At 35.5% G+C, this 25,832-nt stretch overlaps 1 protein-coding gene and 1 non-coding gene across 16 annotated transcripts in view; both read right to left on the reverse strand.

Annotated features, from left to right (window-relative positions):
• The window catches only part of HERC4 (HECT and RLD domain containing E3 ubiquitin protein ligase 4), a 133,445-nt gene that overhangs the window by 19,086 nt on the left and 88,527 nt on the right, over positions 1-25,832 (reverse strand). For 11 of the 15 annotated variants that reach the window (XM_049108987.1, XM_049108981.1, XM_035715360.2 and 8 more), the window contains 5 exons: positions 23,376-23,495; positions 14,787-14,810; positions 12,213-12,311; positions 10,346-10,513; positions 9,982-10,125 (listed from right to left, as the gene is read on the reverse strand). In XM_049108987.1, coding sequence (XP_048964944.1) covers positions 9,982-10,125; positions 10,346-10,513; positions 12,213-12,311; positions 14,787-14,810; positions 23,376-23,495 — 555 coding nt within the window. The remainder of the gene's footprint in view (positions 1-9,981; positions 10,126-10,345; positions 10,514-12,212; positions 12,312-14,786; positions 14,811-23,375; positions 23,496-25,832) is intronic. The other 4 variants (XM_049108983.1, XM_049108989.1, XM_049108994.1 and 1 more) reach the window with 2 other exon arrangements.
• On the reverse strand, positions 22,682-22,788 carry LOC112652071 (U6 spliceosomal RNA). The gene has a single exon (XR_003131223.1). It is a non-coding gene; the product is annotated as a U6 spliceosomal RNA (small nuclear RNA).

Consider the following 25,832-nt stretch of genomic DNA (forward strand, 5'->3'; position numbering starts at 1 on the left):
TGCGTGACTTGGTTGCTTAAGGGTCTGCCTTTGGCTCAAGTCACGATCTCAGGGTGTTGGGATCGAGCGCCACATGGGGCTCTTCCAGGAGTCTGCCTCTCCTCTTCCCTCTGCCCCTCCCCTTCACTTGTTCTCTTTCTCTCAAATAATAAATAAAATCTTAAAAAAAAAAAAAAACTTAAAGTGTAAAATACACACACAAAAAGAGGATTAAATGAGGGTATGTATAAGTTAACAATGAGAATCCTAGCTTCCCTTTCCAGGGTTCAGAACAGTACTAAAGCACTGGCAGCCAACCAAAGAGTAAAAAAACTACACATGCTGACAATTGAGGGTTCCCCCTTGAAATGTCTCTACCTAATCACTCTATGAATGGGGTCTATAAATCATAAATATGTATGGCCAGGGGATCCTGGGTAGCTGAGTCAGTTAAGTGTCTGACTCTTGATCTTAAGGGTTGTGAGTTTACCATGTTGGGTTCCATGCTGAGCATGGCATCTACTTGGGGAAAAAAAAGAAAAAAAGGTGTATGACCCAAAGAGTAGCTTTTAGTGTCATGTTCTTTTTTTTTTTTTTAAAGATTTTATTTATTTATTTATGAGAGACACACAGAGAGAGAGAGAGAGAGAGAGAGAGAGAGGCAGAGACACAGGCAGAGGGAGAAGCAGGCTCCATGCAGGGAGCCCGACGTAGGACTCGATCCAAGGTCTCCAGGACCACACCCCAGGCTGAAGGCGGCACTAAACTGCTGAGCCACGGGGCTGCCCTAGTGTCATGTTCTTAAATGTGAATAAAAAGCCAAGGATCAAAAGAAAAAGACAAAAGAAAAGAAACCTGGAGGAATAACTGGTACTATGGAGAAAAAATTCTGTCAACAAAAAAAGTGTCCAGTATTCACCAAAAATTTATGAGGCATGCAAAAAAAGAATATGGTCCATTCATAAGAAAAAAGTCATATAAATTGTTAGGTCTCATCTAGTAAATCCAGACACTGGATTTACTAGATAAGACTTAATTTTTTTTAAAGATTTTATTTATTTATTTATTTTTTTTGGGGGGGTAAGCACAAGAAGGAGGGAATGGCAGAGGGAGAAGAAGCAGGCTCCCCATTGAGCAGGGAGCCCAATGTGGGGCTCAATCGTAGGGCCCCGGGATCATGATCTGAGCCAAAGGTAGACATTTAACCAACAAAACCACAAAGGCACCCTAGTGAAGACTTCAAATCAAGTGTTTTGTTTTGTTTTAAAGATTTTATTTATTTATTTATTCATGAGAGACACACAGAGAGCGGCAGAGACACAGGCAGAGGGAGAAGCAGGCTCCATGCAGGGAGCCTGACATGGGACTCGATTCCGGGTCTCCAGGATCATGCCCTGGGCTGAATGTGGCACTAAACCACTGAGCCACTCGGGCTGCCCTCAAATCAACTGTTTTAAATAGGCTCAAATAGCTAAAGGAAACTATGGGCGCAGGAGGTGCGGGGAGAGAACAGAATAACAATGTCTCATCAAAAAGAGAATATCAATAAAGAAATAGAAATTATGGAAAAGCAGCAAGCCAAAATTCTGGAAAAGTACAATAACTGAAACAAAAAATTCAGTATAAGGGTATAAGAAATTTGAGCCGCCAGAAAAGAGAACCAACAAACTTGAAGATAGGTCAACTGAGATCATCTACTTTGTGGGACAGCAGTAAGAAAAAAGAATGAAGAAATACAAAGAGGGGGGCACCTGGTTGGCTCAGTGGTTGAGTGTCTCTGCCTCTCTGTGTCTCTTTCATGAAAAAATAAATAATCTTAAAAAAAAAGAAATATGAATAAGTTCCTACAAGACCTATGGGACACCATCAAGTGTACAATCATACAAACAGCAGAGTCCCACAAGGAGAGGAGACATAAAGAATATTTGAAGAAATGTTTGAAAACTTCCTAAATTTGACAAGAGACATAAATCTTACATCCAAGGAGCTCAATAAACTTCATTTATGACATACCTGGGATCCATATTCAGGCACATTTTAATCTAAGTGTTGAAAGTCAATTATAAAGAGTATTGAAAGCAGCAAAAGAGAAGCAACTCATCACATAGTAAGGATCCTCAATGAGACTAACAGTTAATTTCTAATTAGAAACTATCTGTGCCAAAAGGCAGTAGGATGACATATTTAAAGGGCTGAAAGAAAAAAACTGTCAAACAAGAATTTTACATTCAGGAAATCTCAGAAAAAGAAAAACTGAGAGTTTGTTGCTACTAAACCTTCCTTATAAGAAATGCTAAAGTCCATCAGCTGAAAGGAAAGGATGCTACACAGTAACTCAAAGTCATAGAAATAAAGGAACTCTGTGAAAGGTAGCTACATATAAAAGTTAAAATTATTGTATTTGATTTGTAATCTTTCTCTTTAAATGGTTTAAAACTGGGATCCCTGGGTGGCGCAGCGGTTTGGTGCCTGCCTTTGGCCCAGGGCACGATCCTGGAGACCCGGGATCGAATCCCACGTCGGGCTCCCGGTGCATGGAGCCTGCTTCTCCCTCTGCCTGTGTCTCTGCCTCTCTCTCTCTCTCTGTGTGACTATCATAAATAAAAAATTAAAAGAAGATTTAAAAAAAAAATAAATGGTTTAAAACTCAAATGCATAAAATAATTCTAAATCTGCATTAATGGGCACGCAATGTATAAAGCTGTAAGGTGTGACAATAACAAAGAGAAAGGAACAGAGCTGTTCTAGGAGCAAAGTTTCAGTATATTACTGAAGCTGGTACTGATTCAAACTAGACTTGGAATTGTAACCCTCAGAGCATCAACTAAAGAAATTATATATATGTGTGTGTGTATATATATTTTTTTGAAATGAGAAAGGAATCAAAACAATATACTAGACCAAAAAAATCAACTAAACCCCCAAAAAGGTGGCAATTAGGAGGAAGATATATGACTTACAGAAAACAAACAGTAAAATGGCAGAAGTGCTTCCTTATTAATAATAGCTTAAGGGGCACCTGTGTGGCTCAGTTGCTTAAGTGTCTGCCTTTGGCTCAGGTCATGATCCCAGAGTCCTGGGATTGAGCCCTGCATTGGGCTCCATGCTCAGCAAGGAGTCTGCTTTCTTTCTTCTCTTCTCCTTGCTTTCTCTCTCAAATAAATAAAATCTTAATATAATGTTCAATAGGTCAGGTGTATTCAATACATGTAGAGTTATAAAATTTCCAACTTACAATGGGTTTATTGGAACATAACCCCATTGTAAGTCTAGGAAGATTTATATATGCTGTCTACATTTATATATGCTAAATCCAAAAAGATACTAGATTGAAAGTCAAAGTTTGAAAAATGATATGCCATGTAAATAATAACCAAAGAGAGCTGAGCGGCTATACTAATATCAGGCAAAATAGACTTTAAATCAAAAACATCAATTCATCAATAAGATATAACCTTTACAAAACATCTAGATACCTCACAATATAATATCAACACAGATCAAGTAAAAACTGATACAACTAAGGGGAGAAATACAGCTCTAAAATAACAGTTGGAAGCTTTAATATCCCACTCATAGTAACAGATACAACTATCACACAGAAGATCACTAAGGAAATAGAGAACTTGAACACTACTATAAGATAACCAGATCTAACAGATAGCTACAGAACATTCCATTCCACAACAGAATACATTCTTCTCAAGTGCATATGGAACATTTTCCAGGAGATACCTTATGTTAGGTCAAAAACTAAGCCTTAGTAAGTTTAAAAGACTAAAATCATTAAAAAAAAAATTTTTCAGACCACAATGGAATGAAATTAGAAATCAACAACAGAAGGAAATATAGAGACAGGGTGCCTGGCTGGCTCATTTGGTGGAGTGTGCAACTCTTAATCCTGGAGTTGGAGGTTGGAGTCCTACACGGGTTGTAGAGATTACTTAAAAATAAAATCTTAAAAAAAAAAAGGAAATACAGAGATTTCAAAGATGTGAAAATTAACACACTCTTAAACAACCAATGTGTCAAAGGAGGTATCACAATATAAAAACTTATAGGATACAGGAAAAGCAGTATTCATAGGGAAATATATAGTCATATACATACTAAAAAAGAAAAAATATCTCACACCAATAACCAAACTTTATATCCTAAAGAATTACAAAAAGAAGAGCAAACTAAACCCAAAGCTACTACAGAGAGAGACCAATGAAGATTCAAGTGGAGATAAATAAAGAGTAGAAAAACAATACATAGAAGCAACAAAATCAAAAGTTGATTGTTCCAAAAGATAACATTCTAGATAGCTAGAATGACCAACAAAAAAAGAAAGACTCACATTACTAAAATCAGGATTGAAAATAGGAACATCAACCATCGTCCTTACAGGGGCACCTGGGTGGCTCAGTAGCTGAGCCTCTGCCTTTGGCTCAGGTCATGATCCCAGGGTCCTGGGAAAAAGTCCTGCAACAGGCTACCCACAGGGAACCTGCTTCTCCTTCTGCCTGTGTTTTTCATGAATAAATAAAGTCTTAAAAAAAAAAAACAAACCCAAAAACCTATCGTCATTGCAGAAATAAAAAGGATTGTAAGACAATACAAAAAGGATTATAAGGGAATACAACTGTATGACAACAAAACAAATAATCTAGATGAAATGGACAAATTTCTAGGAATATTCAAATTATCAAACTGATACCAGAAGAAAATCTAAAAGAAAATTTTTTTTAAAGAAATCTAGAAAATCTAAAAAGACCCAAGCACACACCCCCCCCCCCCCCACCACCGACCAATCTATAACAAGGAACTGAATCACTAATAAAAAAACTTCCAGGGGTACCTGGCTGGCTCAGTTGATTAAGTATCTGATTTTGGCTTGGGTTGTGATCTCGGGGTCCTGGGATTAAGCCCTGCATTGGGCTACCTGCACAGTGGGGAGTCTGTCCTCTGACCCCCCTGCTCATGCGCTCTCTCAAATAAATAAATACAATTTTTTTAAGAAAAACAACCCCCAAACAAAAAAAACCTTCCAACAGGGGCACCTGGGTGGCTCAGTTGGTTAAACGTCTCAACTCTTGCTTTCAGTTCAGGTCATGATCTTAGGGTTACAGGATCCAGCCCTGTGTGGGGCTCTGCACTCACTCAGTGGGGAGTTTGCTTGGGATTTTCTCTCTCCTCTCCTTCCCCTGCCATGAATGCTCTGTCTCTCTTTATCAAATAAGTAAATAAAACCTTACAAAACAAAACAAAAACTTCAAACAAAAAAGCCTAGGACCAGATTCTACCAAACATTTCAAGAATAATTAACATCAATGTTTCCTCTTCTAAGAAATGGAAGAAGGGAATACAAGAAATGGAGGATGAGGGAACATTTTCTAATGTATCTGTGAGGTCAAACTACCATGACACCAAAGATCGACAAAAGCATCACAAACACCAAAAAGAAAACTGTAGACCAGTATCCTTAACAAAGATGGAAAAATCATCAACAGAACACAAGCAAACTGAATCCCACAGCAAAATAAAAGGATTACACACCATGACCAAGTAGGCTTTCCTCAAGAATACAAGGTGGCTCAACATAAGAAAATGCACCAATATAATACATCACATTTATGGAATGAAGGAAGGAAACTACATGATCATCCTGATGTAGAAAAAGCATCTGACAAAATCCCACTCTCTTCCATGATAATATACTCAACAAACTAGACATAGAAGATAACCTCCTTAAAGTGACAAAAGTGAAAAACCCAAAGCTAACATCCCACTCAGATCAGGAACAAGAAAAGCAAGTCCACTCTTACCACTTGTATTTGACAGTGTACTGGAAGTTCTAGCCAGGGCAATTAGGCAAGAAAAAGAAATAAAGGTATCTAAATTGGAAGGAAAGAAGTAAAATTAAATCTATTGCATTTATGGATGCCATGATCTCATATAAAGAAAATCCTAAAGAATCCACAAAACAATCTAGTAGAGCTGATAAATAAATTCAGCAAAGTTGCATAATACAAAATCAACATTCAAAAAGCAGCTGTATTTCTTTTTTTTAAGCAGTTGTATTTCTATATCGTAGCAATGAAAAAACCAAAAATAAAATTTATGAAAAAGTTCAATTTATGACAGCATCAAAAAGAACAAAATATTTATTCAATACCTTCTTCATCAAACTCTTAATGTCCTTTTTTTGCAGAAATGACAAGCTAACCATAAATTCATACAAAATTTCAAGAGATCCCTAACATTCAAAACAATCTTGAATGAGAAGAACAGTTGGAGGACTCATACAATTCAATGTCAAAACCTACTGCAAAGCTACAGTAAACAAAACTGTGTGGTACTGGCATAAGGACAGACATATACATCACTGGAATAAAACTGAGGTCCAGGAATAAATCCATATTTCTGCAATTAATTTTCAACAAAGGTGCCAAGACTAGTCAATAAGGAAAGAATAGCCTTTTTAACAAACAATGGTGGGACAACTAGTTATTCACATACGAAGAATGAATCTGAACTCTTACCTCACACTATAGACAAAAATTAACTCAAAATGGATCAAAGACCTCTAACAGGTAAAATTGTAAAACTCTTATAAGAAAATCCAGAGGGGTAAATCTTAATGACTTTGCAACAGTCAGCGGTTTCTTAGTTATGACACCAAAAGCACAGGCAACAAAAGAAAAAAATAGATAAGAGGATCCCTGGGTGGCTCAGCGGTTCAGCATCCTTTGGCCCAGGGCGTGGTCCTGGAGTCCCGGGATCGAGTCCCATGTCAGGCTCCCTGCATGGAGCCTGCTTCTCCCTCTGCCTGTGTCTCTGCCTCTCTCTCTCTGTCTATCATGAATAAATAAATAAAAATCTTAAAAAAAAAAAGAAAAAGAAAAAAATAGATATGGAAACCCTGGGTGGCTCAGTGGTTTAGCGCCTGCCTTCGGCCCAGGGCGTGGTCCTGGAGTCCCGGGATCGAGTCCCATGTCAGGCTCCCTGCATGGAGCCTGCTTCTCCCTGTGCCTGTGTCTCTGCCTCTCTCTCTCTTTCATGAATAAATAAAATCTTAAAAAAAAAAAAAAGATAAAAAAGACTTCAACAAAACTTAAAACTATGGGTCAAAAGATATTACCAAGAAAGTGAAAAGACAACCCATAAATTGGGAGAGAATATTTGCAAATCTTACATTTGATAAGAATCTAGTATCCAGAATATATAAGGAAGTCTTAAAACTCAACAGCAAAAAGACAATGTAATTTAAAAATGAGAAGAGGACTTAAAAAGACATTTTGCTTAAAGCATATAACAAATGGCCAAATAAGCACATCCCTGGCCATTAGAGAAATGCAATTCAACACCACAATGAGATGCTATTTCATACTCACTATATTATTAAGAAATAAACTAAATATATTTTTGAAATATAATTTTAAAAAAAGGAAAATAGCAAATGTTGGAAAACAGTTTGGTGGTTCCTTAAAAAGTCAAACTAAATTATAACATGACCCAGCAATTCCACTCCTAGGTATACACCCAATTAAGTGCAGTGTGCAAACATAAACTTGTACGTAAACGTTCATAGCAGCATTATTCATAACATTTTATCAAAAGAGTTAAACAACCCAAATGTCTATCGACTGATGAAACATAAACAAAATATGGTATTTCCATACAAATGAATATTCTTCAACTACAAAATGGAATGAAGTATTGATATATGGTACAGCATGGATGAACCTTGGAAATATGTTAAGTGAAAAGAAGCTAGCCACAAAAGGCCACATATTATATATGACTCCATTTATAGCAAATATCAAGAATAGACAAATCCATAAGACAGAGTAGAGTAGTGGTTGTTGGGCTGGAGGGAAAAGGAAGTGGAGAGTAACTGCTTAAGGTGTACAGGTTTCCTGTTGAGGTGATGAAATGTTCTGGAACTAGACAGTCATGATGGTTGCACAACACTGTTAATGTACTGAATACTACTGATTTGTACCTTAAAAAATTCTTAAAATTGTCAATTTTGTTATATGAATTTTACTTCATCAAAAAAAAATTATAAAGAACATATGGCCCTCTGCTTTCTCCCTCTCCTTGTCAGGACTGAGCTTTTAGCCAGCAAGGAAGACAACTGACTACATACGTGGTAGATTTGAGTAAATATCTTCAAGATGATAGCTATGCCCTTACTCACTGGTGATTTAAGTCACATAAAATGAAAAAGGAGGCTACAGAAAATTCTGGTGTTTGAATAGAATTAGAGGTATCAGGGGGTGCCTGGGTGGCTCAGCTGGTTAAGCACCTGCCTTTGGTTCAGGTCATGATCTCAGGGTCCTGGGATTGAGCCCTTTGTGGAGCTCCCTGCTCAGCTCGGGAGTCTGTTTCTCCTGCCAAGTTGTGCACGTGCTCTCTCTCAAATAAATAAAATCTTGAGAAAAAAGAATTAGAAGTATCAGTATGATCTCATGGTTGGAAACCATATGTATGTTGGAACCATACATGAGATGTATGTGTATATACATTCATATAACTCCTAGTTCTGCCTGCTGAGAACCTGAAAGCAGTGACTCCCTCGTAGCAATGAGTACACTTAGGATCCAGAGCATGGTTTCTAAATTCCATTTTCACCTGAAGAAGTCAGGGCTTTTAAGGAGAAATGGCTACTGCCAGGACTGGGGTAATCACAAGAAGAGCCTAGAATGTATGTTTTCACTACATGTAAAGAATCAGGGGCACCTGGGTGGTTCAGTTGGTTAAACATCTGCCTTCAGCTCAGGTCATGATCCCAAGTCCTGGGATCGAGCCCCGAGTTGGGTGTGCTGTTCAGTGGAGAGTCTGTTTTTCCCTCTGCCTCCTTCCCCCTGCTCATGCTCATGCTCTTTCTCTCTCTCTGATAAATAAAAACCTAAAATAAATAAACAAATAAATGTAAATAATTAATTAAGGAAAAATGGGGACATGTAGAAAGTACACAAAGGAGGAACCAATTCAACAGGGCTCCCATTGGCTACATCAAGATATAACTAAAAAGGTCTTACAGAAATCCAAAATAAAGCTTAAGACTGCCCCTCCCCTGAGTTCAAAACATTACCTCTCTATAGAACTGAACAAAGGCCCACAGAACTCTTTGTGTTCCTAGTAAAAGAGGCCTCCATTCCATGTACCCTCTCAAATTCTCTCTGCCACACCGTTAACAAACTATCCCTAAGAGACTAAGCCAAGGAGGAGACCATAATTCGATCAGATTGTCCACCTACCTTGGAGGCTATCAGTATTATTCCACCATGCCTTACGTGCTTGTTTATCAACATAGGAAGCCTCAAACTCATAGATTATCCCTAATCCCAACTCCATGTGGCATTGTATTGGCCCTTAAATCTGACACAATCCTTTTTTTTTTTTTTTTAAATCTGACATAATCTTATCACCATTCTTCCTCCATCAAATCCTTTTACTTGCCCTGGAACTCACAATCTATCATTTAGAAAACTGCCCACATCCTAAACTTCTCTCCAAATTTTCCTTCCTTTTATAAATGAATAAGACTGTCTTCTGAGGACATGATTTCTCCTATAGCTCTTATAAATGGTGTTTGTTTTCTCTTCTAACCCCTCATACAACTAGGCATAGAAGTAAATTCCTGGTTTTTCACTCCTTCTAGACCTCCTTTCATTTGCCTTCCTAAAATCTCCAGATCCTCTGAAACACAGGATGATGGACCACATCCCATGCTACTGCTCTATTATTTGACTGTGTTGCTTTCCTGCAGGGTACACTCAAGAATGAAAAAATACCAACCTGCAAAAACAATAAAGTTTGCTAATTTGAAACGTGTGAGAAACATTAATGTGTTCTGATGACTCTGAGTTCAAAAGTTTATAATTTTCCAAAATGTAATAAAGCAAATCTCTGAATATGTAATAACTTTTATTTACTGAGTCAACTTGACACATATGGGTATATATCCACAGGTGTATACACAGAATAATTTAGATGGTTGGACCTCACCTTATCAGAAAACCAAATGAGCCTGGAATCTTCATAATACCTAAACATGCCATATTTAGGATCCAACAATTCTCTCATGATGAGCAAGAAAAATTCTTTGCGTACTCCTCCTGCATCAACAGCATCTTCTCCAACAAATATAACCTAAAGTAGCATAATGCAAAAACTGAATGTAAAGAAATGTAAGTATATTCTGGAGAGCCCATAACATTTAATTTATTACAATAAATGCTCAACAATTCATAGTTTAAAAATAGTTTTATTTATTAAGTTTCAAAGATACATATTAAAACTTTTTAATTTTCTAAAAGTATGAACTGCTGAGCATATACTGTATGTAATATATACAGAAATGTTAAATTACCTTGAGTGGCTTTTTGTAGTCTATATTCTTTGTTTTCCTAAGGACTTCCATTGCATCTCCTACAATATTTTCTCTACGTACAACTAGAATTAAGCAGGGATTCACAGATTCAATCACTGGGAGGAAAAGAGAGGAGACATTCTGTCTGTGGGCCTGGTCAATAGCCATCTAGAAAACAAAAGATTAAAATTTAAATAGCAATGCTATAAAGAAGCTAATGTGACTGGGCAGGTTAATGTCTATCTATCAATTATAATCTTATATTTATAATTCTATTATAGTATATATACTACTAAATTCACAGAGGACCTAACACAGTATCTAGTAGAGCATAAGAGCTTATTAAACTGTATTCTCAGCATAAAGAGTGTCCTTTTGAATGTTTTTATATTGAAGTGTAACTAATGATACCATTTAGCAAGCATGAAAGTCTTAAATGGTAAATCTGAACACTGCTGTTTCTCAACAAATAACTGGCACCAAGAGTGAGGAGTAAAAGAAAACAGCATTAAAACAACCTCTAATGAGAATAAGGAAGAATCTGGCTGAAGACTTTCATAGAAATGCATCTAGTAGAGTGATCATTGCATCTGCTCATAAACCAAGCATTTGGCTTTTACCATTTAAAACCTTTTTTTTTTTTTTAAAAAAAGGTTTTCCCTGTGTTCTTGTTCTATACTATATACTATAGTATACTATACTGAGTATACTATACTATATTAACTGAGTATACTATACTATACTAATTCTAATTCTCTCTGCCACACCGTTAACAAACTATCCCTAAGAGACTAAGCCAAGGAGGAGACCATAATTCGATCAGATTGTCCACCTACCTATATTAACTGAGGCATTATTGTTTTAACAACCACCATCAAAAAACTGGCTTGCCAGCTGTTAGTATAAACCCTACCAAAATATTTATTTCTTCTGTTGATGAAAATGGATATATGGATAGAAGCACATCTCTGAAATTCCCCTAGTAATTATGATTTAAAAATCTGGAGGCATGTAAAATACCAAATGTATTTATTTTAAAGGAATGAAAATAGCTATCAAAATTGGGTACAGGGATAATTTTTTAAGGCATTTTTAGAATTTTAAGTGCTCAAGGTTTCTTTCCATCATTCTCTTAGTCCTTACCTTCTATAGTCTGACATTCTACACTAGAAAATAAAACTCAAAAGCTTTTTAATTTACAGGCTCAAAAGATAAAGTAAATCTATCGTAGCTCTCAAAGTCACAAAATATAAAACATTAAAAAAAAACCCTCATTATAAATGAAAAAGTGTTCAACATAAAACATAGCAGGTTGGGGGAGAAGGGAGAGGGAGGAGCAGATGATGACCAATCTTAGGAAAACGCCTTATTTATTATTAAAAGCTTTCTTCAAGGAAACTTCATATCCTCCCTCTTAACTAAAGTGATGCCTCTTCCTTTATATCACCTCACCTCTAGCTACCTCCAACTTTTACCAAGTATATAAATATGAAGTATATAATGAAGCAAGATTTGAAATAAACCAGTGTTTGTGAAGTAAACTAGAAAAACTGTTTATAAAGATTGCATATTTCTATAATCAAAAAGGCTTATAACTTTTTTAAAGATACAACACAATTAAAGGCTAAACTATTGTATTTTCACTTAAATACATAAAGTAGCCCTCATAAGAACATACATGTCATATACAACAGTCCTCTTTTTAAGGTAGCAAAGATACTTTGCAAAAGACAGACCACTGAGGTATAGAATGTTCCCAGGGATTGCTGATTATAGGCAAACTTCAAATATTTATTTTTAAAAAAACTTTACAGAAAACAATTCAAAAACCATCCTCAAATCAGATTAGTATTAAACTATATTTTACCTGCATCTGTAAGACTGCATCTGTTTGTAACAGAGTAGTTTTTGCTTGGGCATCAAATACAAATGGATATGTGCAGATTGTAACAGGGATATCTGCCAACTGGAAATAAAAAATTAATTTGTTAGTACAAATTGATTTGTGATGTATTTTTTTGTATATACTATTATTTCTTTTAAAACTGATCACATTCTGGTTTATTCACCTACATGTTGTTCAGGAATTATAAATAAAACATTGCCTACTTCCAAAATATGGAATTTTTACTGATAATCAGATGAGGCATGGAATAACCCCAATTCCCAATAACCCCAATTTTAGGAGGGAATTATATACTTGAAAGTCCATCTAATTGTAAATTACAAGTATCTTTTGGTTAGCATATATTAACCCCAAGATCCAGCGAATTATTCGGCTGCAAATATTTTCTAAAACTGGGGGCTCTTGGGATGCCTGGGTGGCTTAGTCAGTTAAGCATGCAACTCTTGATTTTAGCGCAGGTCATGATCTTGGAACTGTGAGAAAAAGCCCTGCATCAGGCTCTGTACTGGGCATAGAACCCACTTAAGATTCTCTTTCTTGGGTGCCTGGGTGGCTCAGCGGTTAAACATCTGCCTTTGGCTCACATCATAGTCCCACGATCCTGGGATAGAGTGCCACATCAGTCTCCTTGCAGGGAGTCGGCTTCTCTCTCTGCCTAGGTCTCTGCCTCTTTCTCTGTGTCTCTCATGAATAAATAAGTAAAATCTTAAAAAAAAAAAAAAAAGGATTCGCTCTCTCCCTCTCCCTCTTAAAAATAAAACAAAACTGGGCATTCCTATGTTAAATACATTACCCAGTTCTTATATATTAGTACTCTAGCAACTGAGGCCAATGATAAAAGCAATCTGATTATTCATTCATTTAACAGATATTTATTGATGCCAGTAGAGAGCCAACATTACTGTAAGTCCAACAATCTTTCTTTCATTTAATCTACAAAATAAAGCACCACAAGTATTATTTTCTATTAACCTTTAAAGTCGAAAAAACTGACCTATTATTATCATTATTACAACTTAATCACTTTACAATTATTTATCATAGAAAGTAATACGGTGATTGTTAAGTATTTTAACAATGCAGAAAAATACAAAGAACTATGAATTTCCAGCCAGATTCTTGCAGTTGGAAGAGGACGTATTCCTACCATCTACCCAACAGGGCAATGTTGTTGTGTCAGCTCTGAAACAGAGCCCCTGCTGTAAGGTTTGTTTGTTTGTTTGTTTCTTCTCTCTTTTTTTTTTTTTGCTGTACTGTTTCTAGTGAAAACAATATATCATGAAATAACCCACTCCTTAAGTGCCTAGGAAGTTCTTTTTATTAAGTCTGAATTCCCATTTCTATACATCACTATGCATTATTCATTTTGTATTTCAGTCTTCATTGCAGGGAGGCATATATGTTTTAAAATATTTCAAGTCCCCAAGCTCTTTTTTCCACAGTAAACATTCCCAGTTTTTCCAGCCATCCTGAAAATAATATGGTTTCTAGCCCTTCTTCATTCTAACTGCCTTTTAAATGTATTTTATCTAAGTCTCTCTTAACAAAAACAAACAAAATAATCCAATAGGACTCAATCAATATTGCTATGATAAGACTACCAACTCTTTGTTAACAACACGTAAGACAGCAGGCTGAGTTATATTAACCTTAAATTATCATTCTTCACTATTTTTCATACAACAATTTTTACCTTGATCCTGTATTTGTGTCACTACCTTCTGACAGCAGAAAAGTAATTTCACTACTCTGAAACTCAAAATGAATGACATGATTTCTAAGGTTTGCTCTGGTTCCAAAAGTCTATGATTTCATAATTTTATGTGCTACTTCTATGTGAAGATGAGGAAGCAAACAATAGTAAGCCTATACAATTAAGTTAATTCTAAATGTTTCACTGGTTCAAGTGCTGGGGGAAAAAACAAAAGAAAACAATAAAACCTAAAGTCTGTAACAGAAATATAAAAGAAGTACTATTTATTAACAAGCTCAAGTGTTAAAAAGGTGGTTCAGGTTTGCTGATAATGTAAACCAAAATGTTAGAACTTTGTATGTTAAGATAGTATATTATACAAAGTAAGGAAGATGACCATAATGAGTTCATTTAACTTTGAGTATCAATTACTAGTTTCAAAAAAATTGAAAATCATTTTAGTTCTGTAATATAAAATATTTCCTGCCTTGCTAGGTAAACATTTGTCAGATTTTAAAAGTTTGCCTTTTTAAAATTATTATTACAAAGGACACGTATTAACTTTATACTGGAAGATTTTAGAGAATAGAAACTATTTTAACACAAATATTGTTAAAAGGCATCATGTAGGTGTAATAATGTTAACTAAAACAGGTTTTACTTTTCTTTAGAAAATTCTTCTGAAATGTTATGTACAATTCATATATACTCATTTAAAAATTTATATACATACATATAAATTTAAAAGTCACACAAAACAGGAATCTTTTGCTCTCCTGTCACTTAAGACAAAACAGAGTGTATCTTACTCTGAACATGAGACTTCAATACACCAAACTTACCTCAGTTAATCCATGGTTGACATCCTAAGACAGCAGTGCAGAATGTAACAGTAATGAGGAAAGAGCAATGTTAGTGTCCAAATTTAACTATTTCTATTCAAAGTAGCATTTCATATATTTTGCTACAGCAGAACACTGAATTAATGAAGTAGACCAAAATATACCTACAACAAAACTTACCCTTTCCACGTGCACCTTATGTATCTATATCTACAAAAATAAGAACTTTGTTTCATGTATCTTGTGGTCACAAAGTTATCAAGGCTTGAACATAATGAAATCTGGCTTTAGCAACTAAGCACCCCATTTGTAGAGTTTAGGTAGAATAGGGAAACTAAATGTACACCTGACTTGGTTTTGAAGATACAATTTTATGTCTGTTTCTCCACCTGGAAAATGGGAAAAAATATTCCCTAGACCTCAGGACTTGATTAATCTTGACAAAATGTCTGAAAAGTGTTTTGTAGATTAAAAGGCTATATGTAAACAAAGCGAAGAAAATTAAGTTGTCAGTTGTTTTAACCAACTGATTTTAATTTATGTGCTTCTCCTATAATAAACTGTAAACATCAGTGTAACAGTTGTCAGTGAGTTTTGTGAGAACTTATAGCAAATTACTGAACTAAAGGTGGTGTGGGGAACCCCCCAAACTTGCAGTTGGTGCCAGAAGTAAGGGCAGTCTTCTGTGGACTAAGTATATTTTCACTTTGTATTTTGCTAAATGCTCACATGCCTCAGGGGTACCTTTGGGGAAGCTTTAAGATATGAACAAGGAGGACTTGGTTCTCTCACTATATTGTGCTCGATAAAGTCGGAGCAGTATGAACATAAGCAAGATATGATTCCATACCAATCCTATTCAGAAAAAGGTAATTACTGATAATATTTTCTTCCAAAAAATTCAGAGTACCAAGTTATCACTACATAAGTGCCTCTACTGGTGGTGTTAACAAAACACATTTAGAAGATGTACTGCAGAGAAAGACTTTTAGATTACACTCAGCTTAATTTGAAATCAACTTAACAGGAACATCTGACATTCTTTTATAGTATATCCTGTGGAACATTTTAAAAGTGCTATTATTACTACAAAAGTCTAAACAAGCAAAGAAACACGTCTCAATATTTTCTGACTATCTATAGCCTGATTTGATAACTATAGTAGATATCAAGACAGTTTATATCATGGGAGATAATTTTTTCTTAAGTAAATAATAAAACATTATTTTACTATACACACTTTTTATTACTATATATAATTAGATAAAGGTGCTATGCATATCATTATGCACTGAGGAGGTCAGTAAGATTGTTAGAATTTATGGTGTGACTAAACCATACTAAAGTAGAACCTATATTTGATTGTAAGCTGGAAGAAATACAGGAAATAATGGGATATGTACAAAACTTGAAAAAAGGCTTTTAGATATCAAATAGGATAATTCTCTAGGAGAACAGCATCAAAGAGTAAACCAGATTAAAATCATTATCAGAAATTTCAATTTAAGGGTCAAGGATATGAGACAAAAGCTCAAACACTTTTAAAAAGGTAAATGCAAGAAGAAAAAAAAGCAAATGCTTAAAAGAGCATGGATGAACTCTTCCAGGAAATACTAGGGTTGCAAGGTAGTTGTTATTAGTTGCAAACCTGTTTCAATCAAAGTTGTATTTCCAAGGGAATTTTAAAAGGAAAACAAAGTGGGGGTTGGAGGCAGGCGATCATAAAACACATGAGGTCAAATTAAAAGTCTATTGCTAAAAATTCAACATTTCATTGGCTCCAAATCCACATACTCAAGCATTTGTTGACTGTTTTTAGAGTCAGAGTCCTGAAATTGGGACAAGGCATGCCTAATTTTAGTTACTCAATGCCCCAGAAGCTGGAGTGAGAAAGGCTTGAAGAAATGTTCTAAAGTCAGGTTCTCATGGTCTAACGCAGACTTCACTAAGGCTGCTTTTAACACCAATGGTTAATGATGGTTCCAGTTGGTCACAGACAAAAAGAGCTCCTTGGCACATTTTAGTTTCAACTAATTTCTTATGGTAAAACATTATGCCATTCCTGGTGTCATCTTCATTTAATGATATAACACAGGATTACTCTAAGAAGGCATAAAGAGGGGATATTGAAGTTAATGAAGTAATTCCAGTAAATATGAAAGGTCCTGGTGAATAGATAGAAATAAAAAGATAACTTCTAAAACATGAGGGAAATGGAAATCTATGAACATAATTTGGTAATCCAATGTTTAAGGAGTCAGTCCAAAAGTTCAGTCAGCAAATATTAATGCCATTAAAAAAAACATAAGGGAGCTTTAAAAAAGATGAACTTTACTTGGAAATATTATAGTTGCAGGCGAGCACAAATGTACTTTTTTGGTTTTTATTAAATGAGAACAAAATTCAAACCCAGAAGTACTGATGTATCTTTTCTAAACTGGTCTCCCCAACACTTTTATCAGTCTATCTTTCTACTTTACTAGTGAACAGGTCATGTTGCTAGCTCAGCACTGTCCACAGTTAAAGTACAACTTAACTCCAGAGAACAAATACACTGATGATTTATATATACAGCACAACTAATATCAAAATATATGATTTATGACTTAAAAAAATATGTACTACAGCACCAGAGACTATAAAAATCTCATCAATTTACCATGAATCTTCATTAGGATCTACTTGTAACTGACATGCCTTACACAGGTAAACATTTCTTGAAATAAATATGTAGTTTAAAAAATGTGTAACATGAATCATACAGTACTTTAAACAAGCAGACCCAGCATATACCTTTCTATACTTCATTCTAAGTCAATTTTTACTAAATATTGATACATATGTACAGAAAGTAGAAGTATAAGAAAGAGAAGAAAAGAGCGCACAGATCAGTAGCAACCACTAAAGTATTTTCAACTTAAAAGCAAAGTTAAAAAAAGGTAAGGAAATACACAACTGAGAATAGTACCTAGAAAGTGGAGAAAAATCAAGTATCAGAGGAGAAAGAGAACCCATGTGCCATTTTATTTTGTCAAGAGATTAGCCATAAAAGGAGAAATATAGATAAAAAGCGAAAAGGAATTCAAATGAAAAAAGTTGCATACACCAAGATCACAGCCTTGAAAAAACAAAAAACAGAGAAGCTTATATAGTAACCAGCAGGAGTAGGAGGATCAAGAAAAAAACTTCATAAAAACATGTAAAAAGAGTTAGGTTAAAAGGACAGAAATGAAAGGGGATGAAGTGAAAAGTTAGAAGTCTCAGCAGTACAAAAGCAGTACAAACATTAGAAGGAAAGCAAAGAACTTCACAGAATTAGTTTTTAGTGTTTAGGGATCAGGAAAGTGTTTATCTGTTGGATTCTTAAAATCTTTGGGGGAAAAAGGAAATGGGAGAAAAAATATCTTCAAAGATTATATATAGCATGAAGACAAATAAAGTAAAAGCAAAAAAACTTCCTTGCAATATTTAGAACAAGTTATATATATATGTATATATATACACATATACACTATACACATGTGTATATCCATAAATAAATAAAACTTACAGATATATATGCCTTATAACTCATAGTAATTATGTTTTATCAAAGACTATTTTATGCTTCTACACTGAAGCAATGGAATTCATGATTGTAACTCTTATTCAATAGTAGTATACATAGTATACAAGTGTATATACATATACATATGTATATACACACACATATATGTATATACAAATACACATACAAACACATCCATATCATCACAAAATAGCATGTGAGTATCTTCAGGATAGATTCTTTAAAATCTTACTTAGAGCTGTTAATGTAATAGTTCAGCATAGCATCAGGATTAATACTGTAAATACTATAAATATGAATTCTATTAAAAAGTCCCAGGAGTGGACTTAGCAGTGGTTTAGCGCCGCCTGCAGCCCAGGGCCTGATCCTGGAGACCCTGGATCGAGTCCCACATCAGGCCCTCTGCATGGAGCCTGCTTCTCCCTCTGCCTGTGTCTCTGCCTCTCTTTCTCTCTCTCTCTCTCTCTCTCTCTCTGTGTCTCTATGAATAAATAAATAAAATCTTAAAAAAAAAAAGTCCCAGGAAAAAATTCTTTAGAGTTATGTGTAAATGTGAAAGTACCTTAAACTCTCTCAAAGAAAGCTTTGTGAAATCCAAAGTCACAATATAAATTAATGAACTTTATAAGAGTTGCACAAAGATCTTTAAAGTAAATGCCAGCTCTCCATTCCCAAATGTAGATTAGAAGAACCCAAATCATAGGTTCTACATTCTGATTTCTAAGATGTGATATTAAACCCACTATGCAAATTAAATAAAGGAACAAGCTTTCACTGCTACAGCCACCTATTCAATATGTGATACAATATGTGATACAATATGTGATACAAGTATGTGTCTACAAATGAAGAAAAAGGAAAAGCTTATGGCTGAAAGAACAGAGTAATAGAGAGCAATTATCAAGCAGAGCAAACATACAATCTGAAGAGAATGAGAAGCAGTGAGGAAAAGCCCAGAATAGGAAAGTAGTCCTATACCGCCTCCCTCTTAACAGAAAACTCTAGCACTGAAATACCTCCTAAGGAAATTCAATTTGAAATGACCACAGCTATATACCAAGAAGAGCTTGGATACAGGCCCAACAAACTTAAAAGTACACATTCAAACCACAGCTTTTCCACAAAGTACAACGATAACCACAAACTAAAACATCCTATTAGATTTGCACTTGTCCAACTTAAGAACACAAATAGTTTATGACCTACATATTAGATATAAATTCAAATGGCAAAGGGTAGTATCTAATTCTTAGTGATACAAGAAGATAGCACTCTTTCTTAAGATAGTTTCTCAAACAAGCCTTGCAGATCCAAGGGATATATATTTTAGGGTGGCCTATGAGTGCTCTGAATTTTTAATTTTAGTGTTTTCATACCAGAGTTTTAAAAAACTGACTAAAAAATATAAATTTAGAATAATCCATTTATAATCCCAGTATTACCATGAAACTTCAAGGGTTGTAATAGTTGTAAACATAGCCAAACCAGCACCAAACAGGAAGGATCTCTATGTTTAGGACTTCATGCATAAATGATATACTTGATGAGTGAAGGCCAAATGAATATGACATCTCATTCTAAAAGCAAATGTTTCATTGTAGTTCAAATAGAGAAAGGCAGCAAGATAACTGTTACTAGACACTGCAGTATAGAGGCTACTGCCAAACTGACAGCCTGTGTATAGACAGCCAGCAATAACCATCATTTTACCAAGAATTAACTGTGTCAAGAACTTTCCTAAGTACTTTATATAGATCATATCCAATTAACCTTCTCAGGAGCTCTATAAGGTAGGTACTATTATCCCTAACTTACAGAAAAAGAATGAGTAATTTCTCCAAGGATATAGAGTAAATGCTAAGGGGCGATCTGAATCCAGGTACTCTTATGTTACACTACTTTCTCATCATATTTAAGTTGTGAAGTGAGATTTCTGATCATCAAAATGCAATTATCCTCCATACTAAATATTAATTTGAGTTTTAAATTTGTAGTGTTATTTATAATTTATAAATTTGTTATGGTTTTAGAGTTCTTTTAAAATCTAAGCCTCAGGAGGGATGCCTGGGTGGCTCAGCAGTTGAGCAACTGCCTTCGGCTCAGGGCATGATCCCAGAGTTCCGGAACTAAGTCCCACATTGGGCTCCCTGTGAGGAGCCTGCTTCTCCCTCTGCCTATGTCTCTGCCTTCTCTCTGTCTCTCTCATGAATAAATAAAACCTTAAAAAAACGTAAATAAAATCTAGGCACCAGGAGTTTAGAACTAGTTTAGTGTTTGTATATATTAAAATAAGACAGTCAGGGACGCCTGGGTGGCTCAGTGGTTGAGTGTATGCCTTTGGCTCAGGGCATGATCCTGCAGTCCTGGAATTGAGTCCCACATCGGACTCCGTGCATGGAGCCTGCTCTTCCCTTGCCTACATCTCTGCCTTTCTCTCTCTCATAAATAAATAAATAAAATAAAAATAAAGACAATCATAAATAACGTAAGTGAATGCTGGACTTCTTAGAAATTGTTTTACTATAGGGGCAGCCCAGGTGGCTCAGGGGTTTAGCACCACCTTCAGCCCAGGGCCTGATCCTGGAGACCTGGGATCGCATCCCACATCGGGCTCCCTGCATGGAGCCTGTTTCTCCCTCTGCCTGTGTCTCTGCCTCCCCCCACTCTCTGTCTCTCATGAATAAATAAAATCTTAAAAAAAAAAAAAGATTTTCCCTCAAACCAATAAATTTATATATAAAAAAAAAAGAAATTGTTTTACTTTAAAATGGGCCACATCACTTCAGCTTCAAAAATACTGCTCAAAGATCTAGGATAACCTAAATTGTTGTGTCTGGGCTTCTATGCAGTTAAGATTCCAACCCTCGGGGACGCCTCAGTGGCTCAGTGGTTAAGCGTCTGCCTTTGGCCCAGGGCGTGATCCTGGAGGCCCGGGATTGAGTCTCACATCGGGCTCCCTGCATGCAGCCTGCTTCTCCCTCTGCCTGTGTCTCTGCCTCTCTCTCTGTGTGTCTCTCATGAATAAATAAATGAAATCTTAAAAAAAAAAAAAAGCATTATTTGAAGAGCAACTTATCATGTGAGGATAATATTAATAATAGTTAATATTTATTTAAAAAAAAGATTCCAACCCTCTGATGGCTTATCTTAACACCTTAGGTAAAATCCAAGTTCTTTTTTTTTTTTTAAATCCAAGTTCTTAATCTTAAATTTACCAAACCCTCCATGATTTGGTGCCTGTCCATTTCTCTTATCCTTTCCCAGAACTCTCCCCACTCCCATCTTTTAACCATACTGGCCTCTTCCTCTCCTCCTTCAAAAATGTCAAGCTTGTTCTCACCTAAGGTCTTTTACTAGATATTCATTTTTCTTGAAATCCTCTTTGCTTTGATCTTATGTTGCTGCTTCTAGTCACTTAGACAATAACCCATACTTCATCAGGCAGGACTTTTCCGATTATCCAATTGCAAAAAACAAACCAGTCTTTATTTTAATTCTCTATAGAGTGCATGTCATTAGCTAATATTTTTTGCTTTACTGGATTACTGTCTATTTTGCCAACCAGATTATAAACTGCATAGTACACGGCCCTTCTCTGTCTGGTTAATCACTGTTATTTCCAATACCTAAATTGATGCCAGTCACTGGAGGTTCTCAATATACTCAGTATTTGTTCAATGAGCAAATGAGTAGACCTAAATCTGTAGAAAGGCTACAAACTTGACCCAGACTCCCAATGATTCTTGGGGAAAAAAATCAACAAGTCTCTCCCTATCAAGATGCATATACCTAGGAAAGCAAAAGATGTTCTAGAAGTGACCTGATTCCTACAGATGAGAGTACTCTAAAATTAGCATGCACTAATTACACTGCCATTCAAAAACTACTTTATGTTTTTGATGCATACTACACATATTCCAGACACTATTAAATCCAGAAGTGCTGGTGAATAAACTTACAGAGTGCTTATCCACAAGGAGCTTGCAGCTGGTGTCTAGCAAGCAGTGAAAGACTACTTGCCTTTTACAATTGCTACACACATATTGCTTAAATTATCTACTTCACGGGGAAAAAAAGTTGGTTTCAAGTATACTTCAATGGTTAGCAAATCTGTTTTTTTAGTATTTTATTTAAATTCAATTTGCCAACATATAACACCCAGTGCTCATCCAATCAAGTGCCCTCCTTAGTGCTCATCACCCAGTTACCCCATCCCCCCACAATCCTCCCTTTCTGTAACCCTTTGTTTCCCAGAGTTAGGAGTCTGTCTCTCATGGTTTGTCTTCCTCTCTAATTTTTCCCCACTCAGTTTCCCTCCTTTCCCTTAAAAAATATGGAATGCTTCATGAATTTGCGTGTCATCCTTGCACAGGGGCTATGCTAATCTTTTCTGTATCGTTCCAATTTTAGTATATGTGCTGCTGAAGTGAGCAGAGCAAATCTGTTTTAGATCTTAACCACTTACCCAGTTCTATATTAAAATTTTGTGTCTAAATGAAGCTTTATAAAGACTATTATTTTAATGGGACATGAAGTGTCTAGTTACTAGAGACTTAACCACATGGGAAGAAGTATGTACACATGGTGATATATGTCAAAACTCTGAAATAAAATTAAACACGGGGGGGGGAAATTAAATCAAAATGACTGTCTTTGGATAATTCTGAGATATTAATCTCACAATAGTAATACATTCTTAGAGTTTCACTATCAGGGATTCCAGTATTCTCAATATGAGAGAATTAAGAGGCAACCTCAAGGAAAATACGTGAAAGTTAAAAATCCATGTCACCTTTGTTTTTTTTTTAGTTTGCTTTGGCTTTGGTAATAAGAGTGGAATGTTTACTTATAAATACTGCATAATAAATAGTTATTCCTTCCCAATGTGTTTTTATTTCAAAAATAAGTTTGAATAAAAGCTCTGAAAAAACACTGGCGTCTCAAAAACAAGCAACTCTTTCTTTTCTGTGAGAATAAATGATACATAAAAATGAAAGTATAAAATGCAACAGGAAACATACCATTCCATAGGCCTGCTGTTGGACCCAGTTGATATAATCATTCCTTATGTCTATCAATTCTTGTACTTCATGTATATAAAATTTATCATACTGTATAATCTGTCCCGTTTTCTCATTTACCTATAAAAAAAAAGTATAATTAAGTTTAACTAGTACCTAATACAAAGAATAAAAAATATTTAAATAGAAAAAGTCTTGAGATTTCTTTTTTTTTTTTTAGTTTTGAGATTTCTTAGCCAATTTTCTCTATCTATAAAAAAATTTACTGAGTACCTAATATATACAAAATGCTAGTTAAGTGCTATGTGAGACATAAAGATGTCTAGGATGGAACATCTGTATTCAGTACCTAAAAATCTATTAAAAAAAGAAAAATATTTCTGTAACCATCACATGAGATTTGTACCATTAAAGAATATATACTATATATAGACTAGAATCTCTAAGAACTTTTGCTTGGGGAATAGGAATTAAATAATAATAGCTAATGCTTGTTAAGTGTTACTCTGTACTGATCTATGAATAAAACTGAGAGGTGACATTTGGGTAGGACACAAAAAATGGAGAGAAACCAAATCACTACCCTTAGAAATAATTTACTAACTGCAAAGGGAAAAACAAATCTTTGCAGTGGAGAGCATTACCTTAACTGAGTGATCAAACCAATCACCACCAATGCTGAGACAACCAAATATAATGTTCTTGCTGATATAATCCAAGAGGAAGTACAGGCATCATCCATGACACAGAAAAATATTTAACCTGAATCTAATCAAGTCTCTTGATCTTAATTCTAGTTCATAGGTAATACTAGGGATAAAGGAACAAATTAAACATCACCAGAAGGAAACAATCAAATATTCTGATTGTAGGGTTTTCATAAGAAGACTGGCCAGGAGTTTCCAAACAGTTAAGGCAATGGGATAAAAAAGTGGGGGTTGTTATAAATTAAAAGATAAATAGAAATATTCCAGTATTGGATATAGTAGCAAACTATATGTCACACTAACCTCCTGATAATAACAATTATAAACTCTGGACATTATATAAAAACTCAACAATTTGAAAACACTGGAGTTCAACCAAAAGTAAGCAAAAACAGGGAAGGACACAATCTTTCAAAGAAACATGTGTGATACACATTTTTGCCCAAGGGATTGCTTCCAAATCAGCATCAGGGGTGGGGGTAAGAGCTCAAGTACAAAGCAGCCGTTTTACCAGACAGAAGAGTGAAATGTCACAAAGTAAGGCAGCCAATGTGGCAGACAATGAGGAAGAAAAATCCCAAAAAGGAATCCAAAGGGTGAAGCCATAAAACCAGGATGTAAATTCCCCACACCCCCATCTTTGGTTAATTCTTTTTTTAAAATGCATTTTTATTTATTTTTTATTTTTTAAAGGTTTTATTTATTTATTCACGAGAGACAGAGAGCGAGAGAGAGGCAGAGACATAGGCAGAGAAATAGGCAGAGGGAGAAGCAGGCTCCATGCAGGGAGCCCGACGTGGGACTCGATCCCGGGTCTCCAGGATCACGCCCTGGGCTGAAGGCAGCACTAAACCGCTGAGCCACCCACCCAAGCTGCCCTAAAATGCATTTTTAAAAATTTCTCTGTCTTTCTCAGATAAATAAATTTTTTATTTATTTAATAATAAAACATTATTATTAGACAGAGAGAGAGAGAGAGAGAGAGAGAGAGACCGCAAGTGAACATCAGCAGGGGGAGGGGCAGAGCTGAAGAGGAAAGCTCCCAGCTGAGCAGGAAGCCCCAACATGGGGCTTGATCCCAGGGCCCCAGGATCCAGGATCATGACCTGAGCAGAAGGTAGCCACTTAACAGACTGAGACACCCAGGCACCCTGCTTTGGCTAACTCTTAAATTATGAGTGCACAAGGTGAGACTGGGGGGTGGGGAGGTGAAGAGATACACAATCCAGTGAAAGCAGAACCTGGGAGGCTACACTTAGACATCAAGACAAGCATTTCTAAAGGAAAAAAATGCACATTTGGGAGGCATAATGATAAAAGGATTAATTTATCAAGAAGTCATAACAATTCCAAGTAACAGTGCTTCAAAATACATGAAGGAAGAATTAACAAAATTTGTTGGTAAATTTTAACATCCTCTCTTGATAACTGATAGAATAAAATAGACAAAACTACCAAGCACCACAGATCTGAGTAACAATTTCAACCAACCTGAACTCACCATAATAGAATATCCCACCCAGTAACTGTACATAGAACATATACTAAAATACTAAAGTAAAAGATCCTGGACCATAAAACAAGTCTTTATAAATACATTTAAAAGAATCCAAGGTATAAGAAGTATTGTTCTTGGACTACAAGGGAATTAAACTAAGTCAGTAACTAAAAGATATCTGGAAAATCCTAGCACACTGGAATCTAAACAAAACACCTCTAAATTACCCAAAACTTCTCTTGAATCTATCAG

This window comes from Canis lupus, chromosome 4 (assembly GCF_003254725.2).
Source record: "Canis lupus dingo isolate Sandy chromosome 4, ASM325472v2, whole genome shotgun sequence".
Taxonomy (NCBI): domain Eukaryota; kingdom Metazoa; phylum Chordata; class Mammalia; order Carnivora; family Canidae; genus Canis; species Canis lupus.